Below are 18,043 nucleotides of genomic sequence, written 5' to 3' on the forward strand. Positions count from 1 at the left end.
CGCCAGCACCACACGCTGCAGGGTTTCTTGGTACTTCCTCGTGAGTATGCGATCACAGAGACACAACACTGGACTGAATTCACTGGCCTGCATAACCAGATGATCAGACATCGTTAAACTCCTGACCTGATCAGTGCTCCTCAAACTGTATTACTAGGGGCATGTTTTCACAAGCAAACTCTTAATTTGACATGTTTATCTTGAGATCTCTAAAGAAACACTGAGTATTTTCCAAAAACCAGTCCCTCAGACTAAGTATCCAAACAACTAAATACCCGAGTTAATAACAAAGATATTGTTACTGTTAAGAGCTTGGAGCAGCAAAACGGGCAAAATTGCTGAGGTTGGCACTGATTAATTGTGCTTGAAAGGGTTACTGTAGAGATTCACTGTATTGTACCCTGGGCCAAGAACCTCATGAAAGAGGCTGAGGGGAACTGTAAGAGTGTGAGGAGATCCAGCCTGATCTAGAAGGGATGTGGAAGAAAAAGAATGACGAAAATAGCGCCTGCAATATTTTTATAAATGTGTACGTATTAAAGATCTAACAAGGCTGGGTTTCTTGGAGCAGACTCTATGCATAGATCTGATGAGAGAAAACTCCTCTCAGGGAAGTTTCCTGCCTACAGAGAAAGCCCATCACAGAGGAAGTATCAGTGTTTCTGCTTCACAAATGCAGCTCAGGGAAACTGAGTGATTCCCCCAAGGGTACAGGGAAAATCTGTGGCAGAACTAGGAAATGAAATTGGATCTTCTGACTCTCTGTCCAGTGTGCTAACCACCAGTGCATCCTTCCTCTTCATTAACATTTTTGGAACCACATGAAGGAACGGCGGATCCTTAAGGCCGCGATACTTTGCAAGCTGGAACGCACCAGCAACATCTGCGCACCAAGCAGATGCAAGATGCTGCAACTTCAAAAGCTGGTAGCCCCACAGATCTGCTCACCAAATGCAACCTTCCCAAAATCTCTGCTAAGTGCCTAACCCTCTGGCTTCTGAGTCCAGACGCTTCATGTATTTGTATGTGCCTGCAAAAGACATGGGTAGTTAAAATACTAACCCTAAATACTTCAAACAGACTGGCAAAGGCAACCCCAGAATTGGTCAGCAGGGTCTTACACACCTCACCATGCACAGTAAAAAAATATGAGCTTGCTTTCACCATGTTGTCTGAGCTACTATGATGTCTATAGGCTCAAGTTAGATGGGAAAGAGTGCATCAGCTGAGGCAGAACGATGCACTAACTGGTTTCACGCTGCTTCCAGGACCACACTGAAACAGGAGGTGTAGGAACAGCCTTTGTCAGAGGGGATCCACCAGCAGAGGAAGAGGCCGTCTGACATCACTTGCCACAAATAGGGTTACGAAATCAGAACAAGGCAAAACACACGCTGGCTATTAATGGGAGGCCTGTTGTGGGCCAAAACATTGGGAGGATTGTTCTGCGGGGAGTGATGTTTTGAGCTCCCAGATCTGCCAACGACAAGAGTCTGCAGGGAATCTCCTCCATAACAAATGCCACTGGGAACATCTGGCTTTAAATAACATTCGTTCTTTTTCATTTAGCAAATCAATTCTGTTTTGTTTTCGCCTTGGATAGTCTTCAGTTATGTTTCCTCTGTTGCTTGGGAGGGCAAGACTAGTGTGTGTGGCCCTCCTGGGCTACCCAGTTGGGTAACTGCACAGCATTTATATTGAATTATTTAAATAAAGGAACAGAGAATGGCGTGCCATTTATACCCCAAATTCTCCTTATAAGGAGAAAACACAATCTGAATGAAAACTGCATATGCCAGTTCACTCAGGCTAAGCAAAGTGAGTTCTGTGGATCATTCACCTGGGACAAACCCAGCACCTTTCCCAGGCAGGGTAACATCTGCCCAAGTCAGGTCGTGTTTTACGACTTCTGCGATGTAAGTGTATGGTCCCTCACCCCAGTGCCCCTCTCTGCTTGCCAGCGAGTGGTCTCAGGGGACAGCGAGCGCAGCAAGAAGGTATTTCAATTAATGCTCCATCTCTGTGGTACATGTCTCCAGTACTTTACCTAGAAAGAGGAAGGGATGTTTCCCCAGACTTACAGGATTGAGTTGAACAGTGACATCAAGTTGTTTTCTGGGGTAATGCAACATGCAGCCACTTTGCCGTGTCAACACATCTTCTCATTTCAGCATGATCTCCACTAATGGAGCTAGGAGAGGAAGGTTTATCCCAAGCAGCTTGAGCTGCTTCCATTCCACAAACAGAAAGAGATGCCTTGGAAATTAGTCCTCCTCACCAACTCTGAACTCATTTAACAGAAATCATGGGACCAAAATACTTCTGAGCCAATACACAAACACAAATCTGTTTGCTGCGGTAGGAAATTAGCTCTTCTCACACCAAACACCCAGATGGAAAGTGATGTCATTTGTATATCCATTCAGGCTCATTCAGACTGCATAAAATTAAATCCAACCCTTCTGAGGAAAGAAGGGGGAAAATCATCCCTGCTGCTTACTCACCCACCCAGAGCTGCTCTAAATAGAAATGAAGGGTTTAGTCACAGAATAAAGCAGGGAGACAGGCACTCACTGTGCTTTGTAACCCATGCTTCCTGGGGGCAAAGCAGCTGGCTCAGGACTGGGGAGAAGCTACTGCATCACTGAGAGCAGCGCAGCTCCCCCACAGACTTTGGTTAGAGAGAAGAGACCCAAGGCAGAATCATCCACAGCAGGTCTGAGTCTTGCTTCTTGCAGCATCCTCAGGCAGAGTTATCAGAGGCAATTGCAACTCCCAGCCTAACCCAGACTACTGATCCCAATTCCTGTTCGGATGCCAGGCTGTGAGTTACAGCACATGAGGAGTATCTATTTCACAAGCAAGGAGCACCATGGATAGCTGGAATCGGTAACCTCTTTGGTTACTCCAACTAAACCCAGCAGGGCTTGTGAGTCAAGACCTCCGTCAGGACTCCTGGAATCACTTCTGAGCCCAGGAAGCAGCTCAGCAGAAAGCACCACGGAAAGACCACAGCAGCTGGAAGGAGGACACAGCTTGCAATCTCCTGGGAGATTCCTTAAACGGAGGCAGCATGAAATTACTCTGCGATAACACGAAGGTGCATGGCTCGGTGTGGCAGGATGAGTGTGAAGAGAAAGGCTTTAGGCTGAAAGAAAGAAACAGGTCCTGGCACTGGTAGACCATTGAATACTTGTCTGTGGCAGATGAGACAGAAGCAGTTGCTTAGGACCTTTTAAAAAAGAGCCTGGACAATAACACTGGAAAAAGAAACCTTTCCTGTAGGGATGAAACTTATGTTGGCAAGCAGCTGAACTGCATGAGCTAATAGGGTGCTTCCATCCAAGGGAAATAACTTACCCTTTTTCCTGGCTTGAGCAATGACATCAGCGGCACTTTTGCTCATCACCTTGGTGATATAAAGGGGGCAGTTGGTTTGGTTGGCGATGGTTATTGCCCGGTTCACAGCCTCTGCCTCCACCTGAGAAACAAAGTCAGCAGCAAGTTAGTAACATCCCATGTGTTAGCAGATCCCATTCCCCTTCAGAGGGTCACAGCCTCTGCTTTCACGGGAAAACAGGGTGTGCAGGGCCAACACGAGACTTTCCATCTCTCCGATCCTGAGCCAGAAAAACGTAAAGTGTAATCATGATAATTAAAATGACACCAAGCTGTAGTCCCCTCTCATTACTACCTTTTCTTCCAGGCTGCTTCAAAGTTTCTCTGCAAGCAGACAAAGTCCTAAAATAACACTCCAGGTGCTCAAGGTCAGAATGATTAAGTCCCTTCTTTAACCTAGACAAAAAAAAGCAACTAAACGTTGACTCAACAAAACTATTCATGTTCCAGCCCACGCGGAAGAGATGCTGTAGCCACATACTCTGGTAAGCCACGTTTGCAAACAAGCCTCCTAAATTGTACCCTCCGCTACAATATCTGGCTTGGGATCTGACAGAGTGTGAACCACCCCATAAATCAACTATTTTTTCTTGCATGTGTAGAGAAATAACCTCAGCAAGACTGAGGGTCACTTTATAACTACAGCCTCAGAGTGAACGTCATCACTCCGCAGACTTTTACGGATCACACATCCTAATCAAAGCAGTCCAGATGGCAGATTTAACAGCAGGCTCATGCTCACAGTGCCTACTGCCACGGAGAACCGAGCCTGCAATGCCACAGACATTTTCCAAGCGCACAACAGAGGACACTGAAATGCAGAGCAATCAGCCACCTGATTCCCAAAAGCAAGAGGCTACCAGCACCTCCCCGGGGCTCCAGCGGGACTGGCACACGCTCAGCACTTTTGAAAAATCTGCTCTGTGGTGACTTATCACAGGCCAAGCGTCGAAAATCATCATCAGTCGCAGAATCGGAACACGCTGACTGCTGGTTCCTAGCACTGTGCCTGGTCCACCAAAAGAAGTAACTGAGATTAGGCACCCATCAGCTTAGGGAACTGTGTATTCACCAGACTGATGATGTCCAAGTGCTCAGAACAGCTCTGCTCACTGACAAAGCCACCACTTGCAACACCGCTCCGTCTGCAGCTGGGCTGCTTAAGAAAAACAACACAACAGCTGGGAGGTTTTAAAAGAAAACCAGCCCCCCAGACCCCGTCAGCTGGTCTCTAGTGCCAAAAGGGTTAAAGCCCTAGCCTGTCACCACTCCAGGGCTTGTGACTAACCCTCCCAGGCAGGGTGATGTACAGAAGGAGACATCTTCTGGCCCAGCTGCCCCATGCAAATGGAAAAGGCTGCAAGGAAGGGTGTTTATTCCAGGACTGAGTATGCCACAGCCAGCAGCCCAGCAGGGAAGACAGAGGCTGAAGGGAAGGGCCAAGAAAATCACACTTCTCCCTCCTGAGAGACAGAGAACTCAGGTGGGCCGACGCTTCCAGGCAATGGCATCAGTTTGCAAACTGCCCGCTTCAAGCAGGCCTGCGCACAGCTCTGTCACTGCAGCAGCTGGAAGTCACGTTCCCACCCACCCTGTGCCTTAATTTCCCCACTTGCAAAGCGGGGATAAAACAACAGGCACCTCCAGACTTTTGACCAAAAGGCATTTGAGCAACAGCTAAGCAGGAGGAGAGTATTTTCTGCCCAGAAGAGAACAAGGCTGCTGAATTCATGCCTTGTGCCCAGATGCTATGGTGATAGGCACATAACAATAACCCAAGGACTAGTCCAAAGGGGAATGTTTGCAATTACCAGTATGCGCTAGAAGCCCTAGCACAGCAGTTCTCTTGGAAAAAAAGACAAGACATTTCCTGGAGCACTTGGACCGCTTGTGCTTTCAGCGTTTTTGTGGCTAAAATAAAAACAAAAAATGATGGATTGCTCTGAAAAGTCATCACAGAATGATCTGAGCTATGTGGGGGAGAGTTTTCCAGAAAGTGATGGGTGATGCTGACCTGGGACGGTGGTGTGTCCATTAAGGCTCCCTTTGCTGGCTGGAACAACGTGCTGAATACCGTCACCTTGGCTCAACCCAGGTTACTGAGGTGAGAAAACTAAACCCATGAGTCAGCAGTGAAACTTAAGCCTTAATTCATGCCTTCTGCTCAACCTGGGAATTCAGAAGATGTGTACGTTCCAAGTAAGACGCAAACGCACATGGCCAGACCCTGAATGCTTCACTCTGACGTAAGTCTCACTGACTTCAGTGGGAGTTTTGATTTAATAAATATTGTAGACTTGTTCAACAACTCCTGCTAGTTTGCTGAAGATGGAGGTCTGACTTAAGCATCTCTTCAGTAAGATGACAACCACCATAAAGTCCTTAGGACAGGCTTTACACTCCATAAGGGACAGCATGAAAAGCCAATTCTAGTGTTAACAGTACCCCAGAGGGATACCAAGAAACATCCGCTCCTGCTGAAGTCAACAGGAATCATGGATCTGCTGCCACCCTCAGAATCTGGCCTTCATCATCAGCCAGCTTAAAGGGAGTTGTATGTTTTTAAAAACACAACGTTACTCCTGCGTTGGAGAAAAGGAGGGGAGGGAACCAGATGACATCGTTTCCTGCTCTGTTTCCTATGACTTTCAAGGAGGAGAATTTTGGACCAAATGCTTCCACTCTGGGCAGACGGCACAGCTGAGCTCAGCTGCACAGAGGCTGCCCAGTGACACTGGGAACAGGCTTTACTGATCCTCAATTTGAGGCAGCCACGTGTCCTCAGGCAGCCTTCCTTGCTACGCTGAGGAAGAACACATGTCTGCACAGATGTAACAAACCAACCAAGCCAGGGAACCACACAGTTCACACTTTAAAGCTCCTGCTCCACTCAGGATGAGCTTTGAAGTAGCCAGACAAGACTTGGCTAGTTTGATGGCCAGATCCTTTAAGGTAAGGAACAGCCTTTCTTTGAAGTCAACAAAAGTTTAGGGGTGCTCCACAGATGAGCCCCAAGTGTCATGTCAGCATCTGTTCCCACTCTCCTGATGCAAGCCAAAAAATATGTTTAAAAAAATGCAGGGTGGGTGGGTGGAAAGCTCAGTGCAAGTGTTTGCTCACAACTTTCAGGAAGCAAAAAAATTCCAGCTCCTAGGGCCAAACACAAATTCTGTGAAGATTCACATACTGCCCAAGTTGAGCATTTTTTCCCCCTTTCTGCATGAAGCAACCAAATGATTTATATTCCTGCTGAAATGTCTCTGGATGCTGCTTGTCTGAACCAAGGGGAGGAAATAGAGAGGGAGCATGAGGGGCACGTGTGGATGATCTCACACACCCAGCTTCCAGCTCCCACATCTGGCAGTCAGCAAAGCCCCAAGATCTTGGAGGAACAAAAAGAACTGCTTGTACAGAAAGGATAGCCTTCACAAACCCAGAATGCCACGGCGAGATGTCTACCTTAGAGATACTGAAAGACTGGAAACGAAGAATGCAATGGGAACCAGCCTGAAAAGCAAAGTTTTAAGGTTCTTTCTTGCTCTTGAGATTTATTTTAAAGACTTAGAGAGAGTGAGAGGGATTGGGGTGCTTGACCCTAGAGAAATCAATGGAGAAGTATGGACGTTAACTATATTAACGTGCTGGGCTAAGATCTGAGAGTTAACTCCCCTCTCTGGTACACACTTTCTGTGCCTTTAGCAAACCACTTAGTCCCTTGGTGTAAAAAATCCACCACTTGTAAAATGTTCATCAAATATCATGGTAATGGATGCTATGCAAGTGCCTAAGAGACAATGTCAGGATTTGGGCGTATACTAAAAATTTGTGTTGATTTAGAAGAAGGACAAAATAAGGACCAAGAGAGAAGTCCAAGAGATGGGATTTAGAAAAGTCAGTGGCAGAATCTTGCCTACATAAACACAGATTCTGAAGTCTTTACTCATACAAAACTTGACTGAAAGCAATGAGAAACTACAAGAACTTCAGGGTCTAGCTCCATGAAGACCAACATCATCAATCAGAGCATGTAATTCTTCAGGGACTCCACCTTAAAGTCTTCATGTGCAGCACCTGAATCAAGGAATTGGTGATTTGGGTAGATCATGCTCTACCTGTGCTTCAGGTTCAATGTTTTCTACATCTCCTAATGTAGGATTCCAGTCTGGGCTATCAAAGGCATGAACTGAAGATATGCTAAGTACCAACAGCTCTCTCTGTCTTGAGGGCTTATCGTGAGCTCTGCGGTTCAAACACATCTCACCTCACTTTAGATACCTGATGTGTGAGCAGAGCCTTTACGAACTATCTCCAATAATTAATAGAAAGAGATGAGCTTTTCCAGAGGGTGAATCAAATCTTAGGCTGGATGAATTACTCCCTGGAGATGTCCCCTTCTCCAGTACAGAAGCTGAGGAGGCTCCTCAATTCCTCATAAGTACCCATAGCAGTCAGTCTCTAGAAGGGACTAGTTACTAGTTAGTCCCTAGAAGTGTCTTATCCTCTTCCCTTACCCCACACAGCATATAATTTTTACAGCCAGGATGAAATTGTGCTTCCAGCCACATTCATCCCAATATGAAGTACTCGATGGCAATGCAGAAATGTTATAAATTGAGGGAGTAAATGCAAAGGCAGTAAAGTCCTCACCTCTTCAGGTCTGCTCAACACATGCCCTTCAGGGCCTGTAATTCCCAGTTCCAGGATCCTCTGCTGCTCCTAAGGCAGAGAGAAAAAAGAGCAGGAAAAAGATTTAAAGCAACACACATTTCTTCTTCTGGCAAGCACAGCTGTTTGAAGGAGGTACAAGTAAGATCCTAGGCATCTGTGCTAGCTAACAATCACATGGGGCTTTAGATCAGGGCCTTACAACCAGAGTTCTGTCCAACTTCCCTTGCTGAGAATAACCAGAGCTCACAAAACCCTTGCTGATTTGTTCACAGGAGGTCAGGGAAACCTTTTATTTTGATTTGCTTCACACTGAGTTCATAGCCCCTCGACTTTCACTACTCATTTGTGTCCATAAAATAATCTCTAAGATGTGGCAAAACAGTATCTCATGAAAAAATCATCTGACAACTGGGCTCAAAGGCGCAGGTGGGCTCTTCCCCAGTCAGACAATGCAGAAATCCTCTGCAACACCAAGTTTTGCCTGCTTGAGACAATGTATAAAATGAGCTGGAGAGCAGATTAAATCCAAATACATTATTAACATTTCTTCTTTGTTGCTGTTTAAAGGATGAACAGATCCCAAACATCAGCATCCCAAGTACAGTATGAAGCTATTACCCTCCCCACTCCTCCTGATCTTCGTTACCACAGAATATTTTATTGTACACTGAGCCGGTCACACCCAGACACAGTCTTTCACTTATGAAGATAAAGGCAGAGATGGCTGATATCCACCACCAACTGAAAGCTGCCACCAAAACCTGCTTTATCAGTGGCACTGAAGGGGATTAAGATTTGATGTACAGTTCTGCTTGCATCCTGGATATAGCTATGTCATGCTTTTAAAAGTCCGGGTGATTTTGTTTGCAAAGAAGGAGTTAGAGTTTAAATCCCTCCCAGCATTTTGAAGTTAATAATCCACAGAATAAACATGACATACCTCAGCAATGATGTCACCATTCTCAGCATGCACTTGAGCTGTCGCGCCAATATCCCGGATTACACTCAGGACCTCATATATCTGGAAGACAGAAAACACACATTACAATATACCCTGAGTATACACGCAGGTACACACCTGTTATAAAGGACACACTCCAGACTCCTTCAGCATACAGAATTTTGCAGAACGGAAGACAGAAAAGCACTAAGAAATATAAGATGTGGTTTGCTGGATAGATGTGATCCATTTTCCTGCCTCTAACTGAATTTCCCAATCTGTATAGTTGGATGCTACTGATATGGCAAAGCAGCACTATTCAATAGCCAGGCTGGGTATATTTACCATGCTGGAGGAAGAAACAGCAACTGCACAGCCCTACATCTGGAGTGATTTTAAAGAGCTCACAGAGTTGTACCTGTTTCATGCCTTCATCTACTGGTGCCTGGCATGAAAAAAAATGGTTTATTTTCACAGAGAACCCGTCCCCACCCCTCTCACTGCCTAGGACAGGAACAGTGTGATTTCCCCCTCCAGCAACCAGTCCGAGAGGGCTCAGGTTGAGTAACCCACAGCTGACACTGGCTCCATCAATGGTCACTCATTAAAATGCTTACCAGAGTCATTAGAGATAACTGTCATACACCACTGCCTCCCACACTGTTCCAAATGACTCCCAGGCATTCCTCTCCTCCCACCACGTTTAGAAATATAAACTGCCCGTCTCAACAATTAAATGTACCCAAACGTATCCACCAGAATAGCAAACAGGATTTTTAAGGTCCCAGCAATTCGAACGCTAAAGCCAGAAACCCACTTCTGGGCCAGGATCAGTTTCAGCTTATAAACACACAGCGCAGTTACGCCAGAGATCTCGCTGTCCTGCCCCGCGCCTAGGCATGAAGCAGCAATTTATAAAATTGCCACTGCTTCCACACCAAAGGAGCTGGAATAAAACCTTAGATCTCTCAAAATGAGGGTTTTGCCATTGCTTTGCCCAGCCAAGCCTTTCAGGGTTTGTTGTTGGTTGTTGGGTTTTTTTTATTAAAAAAATAATCTTCAGACCAGAGCTCTGGGTACTGTTGCAAATCTTAGGTACTGTTACTCATACAGAGATTGAAACCAGAAGAGAATGTCAGATCCCAGCATATTGAATTTAAACCCTTATATGTGACTACTGCACAGCTCGCAGTGACAGAAGCACGTGCACATTAAGCCTTCCTACCTGAGAATCAGTTAGCTGAAAGCGATCTTTGAAAGCCATGTAAACCAAGAAGGAGTTCACACCTGGTAGAAAGAGAGCAAAGGAATTACCTCTGACATACAAATTGCAGGCACAGACAAAGCTATGAAACACACCGTTTCTCATAGAGAGAAGACGTCCCCCTCACTCAGCCCCCCCCCAGCCAGCAGTAATGATGGGTAGACAAATAAATTACTTTAATCTACTGTGAGATGCGTACACACACGTGCGTGCACACAGACACACGCACTCTCAACAGATCACTGTACAACACCAGGATCTCCCAAGTAAAAAAATATAAGCAAAATGCATCACAGACAAAAGCAGAGACTGGGCCTGGCTCCCTGATCCCCCCACTCCCTCCTGCAAGAGCGATGGGAAATCTGTCTGTCAGTGTGCCCTCCTGCACCGTGTTCGTACTGACCAGGACACCAGAGTGCTCCTAAGTCGGCTTTACCTCTCTCACCTTCTGAACCAGCAAAAGCTCTTACCCAGCATGTGTGGGAAAGCACTCATTAGGATCTAAAAGGTTGTTTTTTTATAAACTACAAACAGGATGGAAAATTACTCTAGCCTAAGGCTGAAACGTCAAGGAAATTAAAGAGGGGAAAAACCTATGAGGTCATTTTATTCAGCTCTTCTCCACTTTTAGCAACCAGTGCTGGATTGTTCCTTCTGGGCCTAATTCTTCCCTTGTTTACAACAGTTTAATGGCTGAAGCTATCACCTACTGCACTAATGAAACCCAAAGGTGCTCCTCTCCATGGCAGCAGGAAGAGATTCACCTCTGCAAAATCACTGCTCACCCACCTAACACACTGCAGCAACACCAGCGTGTACCATCTCCCTGAGCCCTCTGCAACAGGGACTGCCCAAACCTTCACAAGAGGCCAGAATGGGCCAAGGTAATGTCAGGGCCCAGAACAGCTTTACTGGGATATGAGAGTCAAATAGTTCACAAGAGCCAGTCCTAAAAAATAGGGGAGAGGGTTCTGAAAAATAAGAAGGGGAAAGGCTTCCCCAAACTTTCAATAACTGCACTTACCATGATCTTTAACCAGAGCTTCCATCTCCTCCTGGACACCTTTATGCCACTCGGTGATATCCACATGCAGAGAGTAGTCGCAGCAGGATTTGCTGTCTGCCCATTCCCGCCACTGGTCGAAGGCAGTCAGCAAACTGGTCCCTGGCTCAGGAACCACATGATCAACTGGGAAAGACAACCAAAGCATTGGTAAATGGCTGGTGCAGTAACCTTCCTGGATGCCCAAGACATAAAACATGCCTTGCAGATGTTGCCGCAAAACCAAGACATCCCCTTCCCCTTAAAATACGAAGACCTGGTTTCTAAAGCCCCACACCTGAGAAAGCCACCAGGAAGCTGATTACGGAGCAGAAGCTGAAGGAAATAGTTTAAATATTACAGCCTGTTTACGGCAATTGCTTGTGAATGGAGTAAATGAAACTCCTAGGGCAGCAAACACAAACCACTGCAGAGAGCTCTATAAACACCGCTCCCCTCTTCAGTGACAAATAAACAATGACACGGGCAAGATCCCCTGCGAGCACCAGTCAGCAGCTTTCAGTACTCAGCACCTCAGGTTCAAGCAGTGTCTCTGTCTGTGCCTCTGGACATGCTAGAAAAGGTGTCCAGAGAGCAGAAAGATGTATTACTGCTGGCACGTACGCAGTGACAACCAAGGACTCCCCACCTGCATCTGAGCTGCTTTATGCGCCTCATCCCAACCGGGAGCACCTTCCAGAGACAGCGTACAAGGGAGGACTGGAAGAAGCAGGACCAACAGTCTGTCATGGCTGGAGAGACACCTCCTGACAACAAGACAGTGCTGCTTGCCTCTGGCATCTGCTCAGGCTGATCCTCGTTCTAGCCTAACACATTAGGTCCAGCAGCAACTGGGTTCATCAGCAGCTACAGAATACTCCACCAGTGCTACAGATGCAAAACAGCCTCAAAGGGTAACAAAAGAGATTTGGATCTGAAGGTTTAGTGTTCCTCCCAGTAATTTGAATAGCATTCAAATTTTTATTTGAGTGCACGGGATCTCTAAGATCTTCACTAGACGCAGTGAAATAAAAGAAGCAAGCCAGCGTCTCAGAAACTGAACTGCTGCTGAGAGAGTAGGAAAAGCCTGCGGGACTTCAGGGGTCACAAACTGGTCAGGCACTGTTGGGGAGGAGGAGAGAGCCCTGGCTTGATTTTACATCAAATCACACAAAAAATAAAAAGTTGCTTCAATTATCAGCAGAAAAAATCAAGCAGTTTTATTTTTAACTTTACTGTGAATATCTGGGCTGCCATCAGCTCAGCAGTTAGCTCTAAATCACATCTGGGATAAGAGACAAAGTCCTTGGGCCCTACTCACTTTCAGTGAAATACAAAGCTTTGCTTCGCCCCCACGCAGACACATCAGCCTAGATTTACTGGTCTTGCACTGCCTTAAGAATTGGATTTACCCCGGGAGCTCTCGACCCGCTGCAAAAGCGGTACAGCTCACCTGAACGACCCACGAGCCTCAGCCACCCAGTCGGTAACGACGTCTCCAATGTTTGAGACGTGCAAACACTGTAGAAAGTCAAGATTACCCAAAACAACCATCCTTCCCGCAAAGCTCTGCCCAAGGTCACTACATGACAGAGAGTAAAACAGCAGTTAAAACATTTGTGCTTCTCCAAAAGGCTTGTGTCTGCCCCTCCAAGTATCACGCTAGCCTGCAAAGGGAAGGATGTGATGTGCAGGTCTTTGCTGATACATGGGCAGTACAGCTGCAGCTTTGATCAGCAGTGGTTTAGGGGTTCAGGAGTGGCTGGTGGCCTTCGTCTGCTCAGACAGCAGTGTCCTGCCCATCAGAGAAATCCATGCTATGAGCAAAAGCTCTGAAGTTTGCCTGGTGACTGGCATCAGATCAAGGATGTGCTTTTCACCCCCCTCAGGAAAAGCAACCCAAATTTAACCAGACAATAAACTGTCCTGTTTTTTAAAAAATCATCCAGTTTCTGTTCCATGATCTCCTCCTCCCCAGTGGTCTGAAACCTTCCAGACTGAATTGTTTCTTGGCCAATATGTAGCCCCTTGTCACTCTGCCAAAGTTAATCTTTAGCTTAAGTAGTATGAACAACAAGGGGAAAAGTAACATTCTCTCTGCGTTACCAGTGGGATACAGGGAAAACCCAGGTTTTCACAAATGGCAACTGCCTTAACACAAGAGCTGTCCTCTTCAGCCCACTAATTAAAAAGCCCATTTAACCTCTAACACCTCACAGTGATAAATCCATCTCTACTTAAGAGGAAATGTGCTCTAAGAGCTCTATCAACCCCGAGATGATACATGGCTTAGGGGCATTAGGAAATTCTGCCTGGAGGCACCAAGGGGTTAACACAGTGGAGTCTTCACAGCCCAGCACGGAGCCGCTAGGAGTGACTCTGGTGTCTAGGATCAGAGCTTTATCACCATCTTATTTCATGCGCTGCCCAAGTATGACTAACGGGAGTTTGTGGAGGGAGTGGGAGAAGGGGTAAGGGAGCTCTATCAGATCTTTGACAAAGTCAAACCACAGCTGGTTACAATAAGGATAAGGGATGGAGGTAGTGGTGTATATGTGCATGAAAGTCAGCTCTGGGGATTAGGAATATCTTATATGGAAGCTGCACTGCTGACACATCTTATAGCAGCTCCCTGGAGCTCACCAATAGCCAAATCACCCATCATCCCCATCAAAATAGTGCACAGTTTGTTTCCATAGCAGCTTTCTGCCAGGCAAATATTACTGATCAACCATTGCATTACATTCCCATGGAAAAGAAGTCGGCGAGGAGGCCTGAATGTGCAAGGTAAGCCAACAGCCTTCAAAAGCCTGTGATTTAACTTGTCCAAAGAGCCTCAGGGAAGGAGCAATGTGACAGAGCACAGCATGGGACAGTCACAGTGTCAGGGACATCCCCAGACAGGGGTCCAAGTGCCAGAGGGCAGCTGGAGCTGCTCAGCGGCTACGCCTGACACACGGCACCCTGGAGCGGGAGGGAGCTGTGCTGCCACAAGTGAGGCAGCAGAAATGGTAGATGCTGCACATAAGCCATGAGGAAGGTGGATGTAACCCTGCATGCTAATCTAGAGGTAATTCAGACACAAATGCGAATGTCTCTGCAATTTTACCATCCCTTGTTACAATGGAAGGCGCCAACTACGTTGACGGCTCATGGCCTACATCCCTCCTACATCCCTGCATGCTGGGGTTGGGGTTTTTGGGAGCCCAAGTAAGAATGAGCCTAGATCCTTTAAAGGAGAAGAGTTAAGATTGATTCTCTGCCTGCTGTTAAAAGAACTGAGCATTGCAACTACTTCTGCCTGTTGGTATGGACAGGAATCACCCACATGCAGCTCAGAGGAAGTTCTCCTTCTAGCCCTCAGGCACAGCTCAAGAGCTCAAGAGTAATAAACAAAAAGCTTTTTCTTTAAGGTCCCTGTGCTTCAGAGCAGTACAAAGCAGCTGATGAAAGCTCCATCCGCTGCATTCCCACAGCCCTAGGTTCCCAAGATGACCCCTGGGTACGATCCACCACAGGACCATGGACACAAGGTCTTCTGACCCACCGGAGCAGGCAGCAAACCCTGCCGTGGAGATTACCCTGGAGGTTTCCCATGTGAAAAGCAGTGTGCTGTCCTGACCTCACTGATCCACTTCTCTCTAGGGAACCCGACAGCTTACTGCCCCATCTTTCATTCCTTCATCTCAGAAACCAGGAATGTTCAATTCCTGAAGCCGTCGGAGCGGCCTCACGTCTGCAGGATGCACTCAAGGCAAACTGTTGCAATGCAGACTGTTGTCACCCCTTTATTCTCTAGACCACTACAGCCTTGATCTCTTCATGCTTCCAAGCCCAGATGTTTTCTTCCTGTTGTTGATTATTGCTGTGCAAGTGATGTCAGCTGCTGAGGCCTGAAAAGGAAGTTGCCAGCTCAATTTAAGCTCAAAGCTTGCTCCAAAAGCAGAAACACAATGAAGTAAAAAAGAGAAAAGGAAAAGATCATGTAAGTATCACTTCATCAGTACTGAAACCTTCAAAGGAGTTAAAGAGCTTGCGGTCCTTGTAGTGGCTCCCTGAATCAGAGTGAATTTCAGGCCTAACCCTAATGTTTCTCTTTACGTAACATACACCCTCAGCAAGTTACATGGCAAAGCCAAGGTTAGGATTACAGTGGTTTCTCAGCTATGAATAGAAAACATTCCGTAGATTTATCTTTTAACCTTCTGAAATGCAGAATCCAAAACGCAACAGCCTGTGGCTTCGAAGCAAGCAAGCCTGTTTACATCAGCAAAGGATCTGCTTTGTAGAAAAAAAAAAAAAATAAAAAGGATTTTGTATTTTACAAATCATCTCATTTTTCCCTGGCTAAAATACTGACGAGATTCCAAAATTACTGGATAGTCTGTTTATCTTTTTCCCAGACAAACTGAGCGTTCACCTCCCTCTGGAAGGCAGTGGGATCTGAGGACCTGCGTACCCAATGTGCCATGATTGTTCCAGCCACAATCACCAAGACCCTTAACTACCTCTCTGACGTGCCTGGTTTTGCTCTCCCGTCATTACATAGGGTTTCACATTGTTTACAAGGTGCATCTGCTCTTACTTCCAAGTATTTCAGCTCCCACCCACCCATCATCCGCGGCTGGTTTTCTGCCTGTCTCACTCACAATCCTTCAGTCCTCCTTGACAGATTAATCAGCTCAAGATTAAAGGCAGACAATAAGCTGAAGTGAGACAACAACACCAACCACTGTTAGCTTATCTGTGTGGCTTTAACAACACCAGAGCTGGCATTCAGCCACACCGAAACGTTACGTGTCCAGTGAGCCAAAATGGTTGAATGCTGTAGGGGAGAGGTAACAACCACCGGGGCATCAGGCACTTGGTGTTCAATGAAAGGGCAAGGCAAAAACTTAGAGGAATTGATTTAAAGGGAATTTTCCAAATGTGGGGAAAATAAAGTAGTATTGTTTTAACGTAAGCATGAAAACTCTAAGTAGGGTAGGAGAAGTGACAGCATCAGTTTATAAAGCACTAGCATTTACTAATCACATCACCGGTCAGTGCAAGTATTAAGGGTCAGCTTTAAACATATCTGTGCTCTTCATTCAGCTGCTATATCTTCTCCCTTACTTTAAAACCATGCCGACCCGCCAGCTGCACCGCACACGTAAAATGGTGCCAATCTCAGCTTTAAACAGTGACTTTATAAAATGTTGCATCACATCTTGGTTCCCTTTTACAAACTCAGCTGAGACTGTGGCTTTCCGGTCCTCAGGAGCTTCTCTGAAGCAGAGGGGTATCTGCGGGTCTCTCCCTGAACAAGCTCCCAGTTTGAGAACGGAGGTAGCTATTCTGCATGGGCACGAGGGATCACACACAGAAGACTGGGGAATTTAACCAACAGCCTGCAGGATGCTTTGAGACTGAAGCCATAAAAAATCCCATATAATCTCTCTCTTGCACTTTGAAGCTCTCAAAAAAACACAGTTTAAGAGCCATGCCTTTATGTTTTTGACTCCTCACTAAGCTCAAGGGAAATCACTGCTGCAGTGGCACAGCTAAATTCAGCTATCAGCCTTGCCTTGGAAACAGAAGTTTACTTTTTGGATGGATGTCCTCATGGGTGGGGATTAATGGGGTTTATAGCTTCCTGGTATTGTGGCATGTTCAATTTTTTTCTTTTTTGCATCCTGCCTCATTTGAGCAGGCCTTGGCATGCTAACAACCCCTTCCTGGAGTTTCTATTAATAGCCCTTGGTTCTAGGTTTCCCCCCATAAAGGCTTTTTTTCCAACTGGCTTAATTACGTGTCATCTAAAGCATGCGTGAAATTTCTTCTGGTCTTCAGCTAATGAACACCGCTACCAGGAAAGAGAAAAACTATTTGATATGGACAATATAAATGCGAATTAGGGTCAGATGTTACAAAAATTGTGTATGTAATAAAACCATGTATGCGGGGTTCCAGTTGCTATTATAAACTGCAGTTTTACACATTATTTCCTGCTCCTACTAGCATTAAATGTGCCTATTGTTTAAGAGGAGTTTATAAGGTGAAAATCCTTAACTTTTAAGCTTAACTGTTAGCAGGCAGATTTCCCCTACCCAAAACTTTAAATAGCAGCTTAATCACTATAAACACATCTGCCTTTTTAATACTACTTAATCTTCACAGCAACTGCATGTGATGAAATCTGGTGGATTTATTGAGTTGTACATTCTGTCACAAGCCATTTTATTGAGAGGTTGTAATTAAATTCAGCCCTGGTAATTGCACAGCTCCCTACTTAGAAGTCTGGAGTTGTTGCTAGTCTCTGGCTGCACTAGTATTCTCCTGGCACTGGTGTGAACTGGGAGTAATGCTATGAAAGTGAGTGGAATAAAATCAGTATGAGTGAACTGAAAGTTAGGCCCTTGACTGACCCAAGAACCTTCACAGAAGATTATCCCATAATCACAGACCTTATTTCATCCAGAGACTTCAAACTCTCAGCTGGTGAAATACCACAAACCTTTCTACTATTGGTTATATATCATTACGACTCTTTTACATGTCAAGAATTGAGCTACCAAAAGCTGCCTTGTCCAGTAACAAAGTTATTACAAAGTCAAGCCTCCCAGCAACAAGACTTCTGCTTGAAATATTGAAACACAACTGCCAGCTCACCGGCTCTGCATCAATTTAGGCTAGAAAGAGACCTCAGCATTTATTCTAGAGACCTCAGCATTTATTCTGAGCTCAAAAA

At 45.8% G+C, this 18,043-nt stretch overlaps 1 protein-coding gene across 2 annotated transcripts in view; it reads right to left on the reverse strand.

The window, feature by feature from the left end:
• Positions 1-18,043, reverse strand: part of DPYSL2 (dihydropyrimidinase like 2) — a 55,706-nt gene that overhangs the window by 9,118 nt on the left and 28,545 nt on the right. For both annotated transcript variants that reach the window (XM_074807926.1, XM_074807927.1), the window contains exons 4-8: positions 11,296-11,460; positions 10,233-10,294; positions 9,008-9,088; positions 8,047-8,115; positions 3,361-3,481 (exon numbers count right to left, since the gene is read on the reverse strand). In XM_074807926.1, coding sequence (XP_074664027.1) covers positions 3,361-3,481; positions 8,047-8,115; positions 9,008-9,088; positions 10,233-10,294; positions 11,296-11,460 — 498 coding nt within the window. The remainder of the gene's footprint in view (positions 1-3,360; positions 3,482-8,046; positions 8,116-9,007; positions 9,089-10,232; positions 10,295-11,295; positions 11,461-18,043) is intronic.

The sequence above is a fragment of the Strix aluco genome, chromosome 28 (assembly GCF_031877795.1).
Source record: "Strix aluco isolate bStrAlu1 chromosome 28, bStrAlu1.hap1, whole genome shotgun sequence".
In the NCBI taxonomy this organism is placed as follows: domain Eukaryota; kingdom Metazoa; phylum Chordata; class Aves; order Strigiformes; family Strigidae; genus Strix; species Strix aluco.